Raw genomic sequence first — 8251 nt, 5'->3', positions numbered from 1 at the left:
ACTGATCATATATACCAGAAGAGTAGTACTCATAAGATGAATCATATATATTGGAGAAAATCTGACACATTGGAAAACCTTTTCTTTCTTATAATACTGAAAACATCTTTAAAGGAAACTTTTGAAAACACAAAATCATAATATTATGGTGAACTTTTATTTAAAATGGATACCAACCATCAATAAATCAGGAATAGTAAAAGGGCACTTTGAGACCACGTTTGCAGAAATTTAATCCTGATTTTCAGTTAATCATGTTAGTGCAGTAAAAGTCGTATAGCTATAAACCAAGTATATTTAAAAAAACCGCCCAAAAAATGTAAAGCCACAAATATCGCACAAACGAGAAAAATATACTTCTTTTATGAAGGTAGGCAATTGAAATACAGCCTGTTCTGAGAGAACTTTGAAAAAAAAAGTTCTATAGTTTCATTGGTTTCATTAAAACTACTCTTGTATAATTGAGTAGTTTATAATTAATTTTATGAAATAATATAGTGCTTTTGCCCTCCGACCATGCTACTAATTTAAAATTAAAGTCATTCTTGTCTTAACTGTCAAAATTCTGTAAAGTTTCAATAAATTTCTATTGACAAGTAATTTACTCTTATTTTTGTCTGATTTTCTCTAAATTCCTTTCAGTTTCATCCATTTTCCGCACAACCCGGCCAAAAAACGTAGTTCCAAAGCACATGTTGCCTTTGGTCCAACTGCAGACATTCTTCTTCATATTCAGCCAAATCAAATGCTGAAAAATATGTTTCGGCAATTTGTCGTTGCCTGCATAAATCCAACACGAATTCTAATGAAATCGTATTCGTGCAAAACACCGAAGTTATGTCCTAAAATCCGAACTAAACGTGGCTGGGAGACAAAGAGTAAACCATTTAAAATTAAATTACTTTCTGAAATAGAACAGGAAAAAGAAGACGCCGAAACTAGTGTTAAAATAGATTTGAAACGATTCAAATCATTTTGGGATATTACTCCTGAGTGTTGCTACAAGAAATGCCCAAGATCTGCACGTTACGATGAGTCTTACTACATGCCGTCAAATCCATATAAACGTTATTATAACAAAACTTGGGTTGATTGTCTAAAAGTTGAGAAAGAAGCGCTTTGTGTTGATGAAATTCAAGGGTTTCTGGAACCAGAGTATCGTTCGCGTAAGATGCTTAAAGAATGCAGTAGCCGAAAAACTCACTCCAAAATTCCTAAACATCTAATGGCTTGCAAAAATCCTAATGTGGAGTCGAGTTCTTGTCTCAGTAATTTGCAACTGCTTCATTGTAGAAGTGTACGAAAGCCACCGAAGTGTAAGAAAACTCGTTTAGCAAGCATGTGTAAGAAAGTTAACCCCCCTTGCCCGAGTTTCTCTGAATGTGAATTAATCAAAAAACTGAATTCCGATGGTCCAACAGAATGCAAGTGTTGGCAAATGACATCTTTGTGTGAAACAGTAAGAGAAATGAGGCAACGACCATGAACCATAATGAGGACCAAAAATTGACGGTAGTTAACTTATTTCTCATAACTATTGTTCGTTTTTCTGTGAAGAGAACAAATTCCATTCTGAATTTATTTCTTCAATTGCGAAACCAACGATAGTTATAAGACATGTTTGATTTCTACTGTGGATTGTATTTAATTTTGGTTTGAAGAGTAAAAAAGAAATTGTACACTTGAGGCACTTAAAGTGCAATTAATACAAAACTCAAGTAAATAAAGATTTAAATGTCAAAATTAAAAAAAAAAGGTTTAATTAATTTTCGTAAAATATATCTCATTTTTTGTTTGCCAATCTTTTAATTTTCTTATAGTCTCCATTTTTTTTGGCAACATCGTTTCGCGATAATCTTTTTCAAAAAATTCCTGTCTAGTTTTTACAGTGAAGAACACTGCTGTACTTGGCTGTCAAAAAGGCGAGGGCTATGTTTGCAAAAGTTCTGAAGCCATTTTACTTACTCAATGAAGTTCGTCAGCAATTGATTTGCAGCTCCAGATTCCAACCCTATTCTTGCATAAAAAAAAAGCCAAATACTTGTCCTAAAGTAAAACCTCCTTGTTTCAGAACTTTAAGACCGAAAAAGAAAAAAATTGTTGTCAAACTTTTTACCCAAATAGAGGAGGAAGCAGAACGGATTAGAATGCAAGCAATTGCATCACGCAAGCCATCCAAATCTGCATGGGGGCATACTCCCGATTGTTGTGTTGAGAAATGTACCATTCCTTTTCGTTCCGATCAAATTCACTATAGGCCAATCAATCCACATAAACGGAACTATAACAAAACCTGGATTGATTGTCGAAAGGTCGAAAAACAACCAGTGTGTCTTAAGGAAGAAGGTGAAGTAAGTTTTAGAGAACCACAAAGCAGAAAATTTCCCAGAAAAGGAGGTGTATGTAAGGATTGGTTTCCCAAGATTCCATCGCATCTACTCCCTTGCAAAAATAAGAATCCGGTTGCCTGTAGTACAAGTGTTAGAATGCCTAACTGCACTAGAAAGCATCGTAAGCCACCAAAATGTAAAAAAACACGTGTACCCTTAGTATGCGAAAAAATCGTTAGTCCATGGCCCAGTTTCTCTGAATGTGAGTTGATTGAATACCCGAAACCTGAACCTCCAAAAGAATGTAAATGCTTGCTGCATGTGTCTCTATGTGAGATATTACGACTAATGAAAGAACAAGAAAGTAAGAAACCAAAACCCGAAAACAAGAGATGTGCCACTTAGCAGCAGTATATCTGTTTCTGATTTTTGCTATCAGTTTCTCAGTAAAGAAAAAAGGTCAAATTTTTTTTTAAAAATTCTTTTTTTCTTTAAATGCGATACTAATGGCAATACTCAAAAATACATATTCACTTCGCAAGATAACTAAAAATTTGGTTTAAAAAAACCAACAAAATTTCTTAGTAGACTAGGAGTTTTTCAAAATTTCCAGAAACAAACTTCTTATATATTAAAAATTATTTTTTTTTAAACGTGTTTCAATTTTCTTCGGAGAAAATCAAAATTCAAAATTTTTCGTCCAGGACAAAAAAATTTTGAAAAGATTGGCAAACAAATTTGGTAAAACTTTTGGCATTTGAAATTAAGTACATGTTCAAACTAGCGAGTAAAGATATGCTTAGGTTACCGCTCTCACTAATTGCGAAGCGGTGCTTATCATGCAATGCGCTTCACAACAACACCAGTGTACTATCCGCTGTCAGCGGAACTTTGATACGGGACCAACTACACAAACCATCAATCTTTGCCACATCGAAGCGTTTCATGGCTGTTTGTGGCGGAGACTGCCCTGCTAAATCAGACTTGTGCAAGTTCTTTAAAAAGCAGAAGAAAGCCCCCAAGAAAAGCAAACCAAAGGTAGAGAAAGCTAAATTCAAGTCCATGTGGGAGAATCCCCCTTGTTGCATAAGGGTCTGTATACTACCGAAGAGGTTTGATGAACTTTATTACATGCCCAAGACTAAAGCTGAACGTAGATATACGCAAACATGGCGCGAATGTCCAAGGGAAATCAAGCCCTTTAAACGATGTGAAGTTGTATATCAATGCGAAGACATTATACTACGCGATCCTTTGTGTAAACCGATGACAGCAAAACCAAAAGATATGGAGAAATTTATGGCAAGTAGAAATTTCAAGTGTCCAAAAATGAAATTGACAGAATGTCGTCCTGCACGTAACCCCCCACGTTGTCAAAAGACGCGTTCCCCAACGGATTGTAAAAAAGTGAATTGCCCAGTAAAGAGCTTTTCGGAGTGTCTTAAACCACCATTTAAGAAGCTGCGCCCCGTTGAGTGTCAATGCTTGAGAGCATCGTCATGTGACGCACACAACTATTTCATACAAAAGAACAAGAAATAGGTTACACACTCGCTAGTGACTGGTTCCGCTGTATAGAAACTGTGTGTAAGTATTACAATAAGACCTGCATATCTTATGACTTTATGATAATAATAATAATTGCAATATAGATGAATGTAACTTGAAGATCACTTCTACGCTTTAGCATTCGCACATATAAATCAATGTTGCGGATGTTTTATGCTATTGAAGTTTACAATGGAATAACACCTAGGGTGATAGACCTGTACCTGGACGTAGTTTTATGATGTTATTCTTGTTATTCTTATCAGCGGACCAAAATTTCCAGACCAGAACATGAAAAATTTGCCCAAAAGTTCCCAAAAATAAAATTGCTTCAATATTTTAACTCATGTCTTTTATTTTGAGAAGTGATAATTTTTTTCTTGCAACAGACTATTGTTTGAATTAACTGTGATGCTTTTTAAAACTAGAAAATTCTAAAATATTTGAAAAATTAGGAAAATTTTATAGCATGTCCATATTTCTAGAAACATTATTCACATGCTTTACACGCTTAATAGATCTTGATAGCAGCTCTATTGTATTAATGAACTGTTAGAATAATGTTCGCAGACAAAATTCGCAAAGATACATGTTTGTATGCGAATATAAAAATCTTGCCAAGTTCTAGCCAGTGTATACCCCAATATTGTGTAAAAGCTGAGTATAGTAAAAATAAAAAGATCTCAAATTTGGTCCACAGCTTTAAGTGAGCGAGAACTAGATGTGCGCCATCTAACTGTTGTTGTAGCTAAGTTCGTGTATATTTGGTAAAGACTGATCTTTCTTTTTAGGGCGACCACGTTGTCTGCTTTAGGTGGGACCATGTTGGTGACATTATGTATGGGTTTTATGCTTAAATTGTATATGTGGTTTGTTAAAAATATTCAAGGGGTTTTTCAAATCAATCAAAATTCTAATTAATTCTAATCACAATTCTGAAGTACTTAAAATTCGGAACTTGAAAATGTTAATTTGATACCAAGGAAGTGTAATATTGTCTAATCAGTTTTGTTGTCTGATTTGGTACATTTGTTAGATATAAATCTTTTATTGTTCTGTACTCCTACAAGTTATAAATTTTATATTTTTATGAAATATAAGTAACGCATGGATTTTTGTTAATGAAAGGAGTTCAGTTGGCGTTCATTTTAAGGATTTTCACATAAATACACAACGTAAAATTCATAAAATTTATTCGTTACTTTTCATTTGTTTTTGGGAGCCATATCTTCTCATCCACAGCCAAGTTTTTATTAATCCTGTTCTATATTTTTATTTTCATCAATTTGCGCGCATTTTTAAATATGCAACAGCAGTGCATCCATTCTGGAAGGCAAAGGGTTGGCATCCATTTACCATTTTATCATTACAGAGACTTTTACTTTTATTTGGAATTGGAATGTCTATTTGTGTCGAAACGGATATATGCAAATATGTACCCATACATTGCTGCTGTTCCTGTTCCCATGTGCTCTGACTGTTTAAAAATTTAACAAAATTTTATGCACATTTTTTGTTTTTGTGAGTGAATGGGCCTTACAGGACTACACAGGATAAGCCTAAAAAACAAAAATGTAAACAAGCAATAAAGAATTATATTTAAATGCAACGTTATGTTTTTGGTGCCCTGACAAATAAAATGTGAACATTTTTATAATAAAGAAAATGGCGAATTTTTTTTTATGTTTTCGGGCTTAAAATTGCTCGAAAGGAGTGAAATTTGTCCTCTGTTTTACACCCACTGCCTTACAGAAAGCCTGCAACAAATGCGTGCATTAAGAGAGTTCTGAATTTTTTTGTTAATAATATTGTATATTTATTTTTTTTAAAAACGTCATCAGTCATATGCAGTTATTTCTGCGATCAAATGAAAAGCGTTGTTTACGACTTTCCCACAAATTGGTTTTGTTGACATTCTGATACTGTTTCAGTTGCTAAAACAGAATATTTGAGTGCTGTGAAATGTAAAGGAATTTAAAACCTTAAAAACATTTTCAAAACTATTTTCTTGGATTAATACTACAGAACATACATTGAAGACCCAGATGGGCTGCGAAAAATGCAATTTAGCTTGGCCAAGCTACAATCTAATGAGAGCGAGCATCCTTCGGCATCACCATCGGCAAGATCATCAATATCAAAAAATTGATCATTCCACTAAAGAGTTATTTCACTAAGGAAGCTTACAAACTAAGGAGTGTAGTCAATATCTCTCATGCGGGTTCTAAGATTCTTCTTCCTTAATCCCGCAGTTTGTGTTAAAAATGTATTGTATTCTTAGATCTTATCACCAAACGTGTGGTAGTTAAACGACGCTTATAGACTTAAGAGGTCGAACCTGTGCCTCTGACAGAACCACTTAAGTTGGATCTAATCACTTGAACTCTTAACTAAATACTCATTTGTAAAACACGTGCAGGGGACGTATGAACTATCTGACAGCTGCAATCCTTAATTTCTATCTGCCATACAAATAAGTGGTTCATATATTACTTTGTTCTGCAGTTTTTTATTTGTCAAAATGTCAAATTATTTTTGTAAAAAACTTTGTTATAAAAAATAAAGAATGGGTGGGAAGAACTCAAATTATTCAAGAAGATTTTTGCTGATGATACTGTGTCGCAACCACAACCCTAACATAAAGTCGAGAAGACAATAAAGAATATGCATAGTCTGAATGTCCTGACATCCAATGTATTGACAGTGAAATAAACGTGAAAAAATAAATTCAATAAATAAATTCATTGTACTTATTAGTAGAAAGATTACTGTTAAACAGACTGCTAGAATAATAGAAATACTATGAACAAAAATTGTTTCAAAAGTTTATTTTTTATTCATAGTTCAATGCCGCAAGTTCCTTTTTCTCCGGAATTGGTACCCTGTGAGACTTTTCTATTTTACATAGCCCAAAAAGACACTCAAAGGAGAAATCGTGGAGCAAGAAAGTACGTGCTAAGAGTGTTTCTTAAACTGAAAACTAAGGTGACAAAAGGAGAACTATAGTAGTTTAAAGGGAATGAACTCAACGTTGAAGATTTGGTATATACTTTATGAAAAAAATTCAATTACATTTTGAATACACCTTATATGTGCAGGATGAACAATTTATTTGCTAGTAAAATTTTATGAATTTAAAACACTGCATATTCTAGTTATCACTATATGGTCATCACTATTATAAATTTATTATTAAAGGAACCTACATTTGCTCTAATGACGAAAGTTTTAAATGTTGTTTTGCTTTTTTTTTATAAGTCACAGACACAGATAAAACCATCTGTTTTACTAAGCAAATTCGTGCTAAATTTTTTCACACATTTTAATTAAACAACTATCTGGTACATTCTTTTTAATGATTACATCAATTCGAATAACTTTCAAAACTTAACTTAGTGACATCACAAAACGCCGCTCTATTTGTAACGTAATGGTACCCTATACCCAATGGTAGTAGGCAATATAAATACTGTATCGAATGTCGAGTGAAACTCTGCTGCGATATTGTAATGCTGTCGAGTTTAAGTTTGGTTCTTCTTAAATGTGCGGACTTTGTTGGAACCGTAGTGTAACTAACTATCACTTTATGATGTTTTTGTAAACTTACTATATTCTACTATCAATAAAAGGGTGCCAAATAAAAATTGAAGACATACTTAGCGTAATAAATAATATATATTGTAATAAATGATATGCATTGCAATAAAATATATTTATTGTAAGAAATTGTTGTCACAATTGGGTCTAAATGTGAATGTTGACTTATCACAATTAGAACTCAGTGTTGTATTTTTATCACGCATTCAACGCATATATCTTAGCTTATTTAGTAGACCTGATTGGTCTGGTATACATTAAGGTTAAGAGAAAGAAAAACAAATTCATGGGTTGAATATTGTAATTAAACGAAACTACCAGGTTTAATCATAAAAATTAGTGACATTTCGATACAATGTGCTGAGTTAATGTCAGCATAAAATACATTAAATTGATAGTTCCAATAAATATAATGAAAAGAAAAATGCTAATTTAATTGGGTATAAGTTATATACCATAATATAGAAAGCTCTATTGATCCATTCGTTTCGATATTAAGTGATATTAAGTTTAAGTGAACTCGTAGTATAGTGTGCACGTCAGTTACATTGCATCGATTGACTTACGTTGCGGGTCCAATTTATTTAAATAGCTTTTCTTATAATTTTTCTAGGTTAGTTTTAAGCAGAATTTAGCTCATTTTCCTCGCAACTCGCTATTTCTTGTCAGGTGGAATTTCAGTAGTTGATTTTTCGTGTTCGCTGCATAAGAAGAGGTACGACTTCAGATGCAAAGTAGGCCAAATTCTTCATCGTGTTGATATGCGACAATTTTAA

General features: G+C 33.2%; 2 protein-coding genes across 2 annotated transcripts; both read left to right on the top strand.

The window, feature by feature from the left end:
• The first annotated feature begins 757 nt into the window (after positions 1–757).
• LOC119677020 lies at positions 758–1486 on the top strand. The gene has a single exon (XM_038088286.1). The coding sequence runs from the start codon at positions 758–760 to the stop codon at positions 1484–1486; it is 729 nt and encodes a 242-aa protein (XP_037944214.1).
• A 1493-nt stretch (positions 1487–2979) lies between these two features.
• LOC119681148 lies at positions 2980–4221 on the top strand. The gene is made up of 2 exons (XM_038094250.1): positions 2980–3917; positions 3983–4221. The coding sequence occupies exon 1, from the start codon at positions 3102–3104 to the stop codon at positions 3870–3872; it is 771 nt and encodes a 256-aa protein (XP_037950178.1). The 5' UTR covers positions 2980–3101; the 3' UTR covers positions 3873–3917; positions 3983–4221.
• The last annotated feature ends 4030 nt before the right edge of the window (positions 4222–8251 follow it).

Source organism: Teleopsis dalmanni, chromosome 2 (assembly GCF_002237135.1).
Source record: "Teleopsis dalmanni isolate 2A chromosome 2, ASM223713v2, whole genome shotgun sequence".
NCBI classification, from domain to species: Eukaryota; Metazoa; Arthropoda; class Insecta; order Diptera; family Diopsidae; genus Teleopsis; species Teleopsis dalmanni.
The sequence above is the reverse complement of the archived record's forward strand: the minus strand, read 5'-3'. Positions and strand labels throughout refer to the sequence as shown.

Excerpts from the sequence above, each read along its gene's own strand:
- LOC119677020 (XM_038088286.1), top strand. The coding sequence starts at position 758 with ATGTTTCGGCAATTTGTCGTTGCCTGCATAAATCCAACACGAATTCTA.
- LOC119681148 (XM_038094250.1), top strand. The coding sequence starts at position 3,102 with ATGTTCAAACTAGCGAGTAAAGATATGCTTAGGTTACCGCTCTCACTA.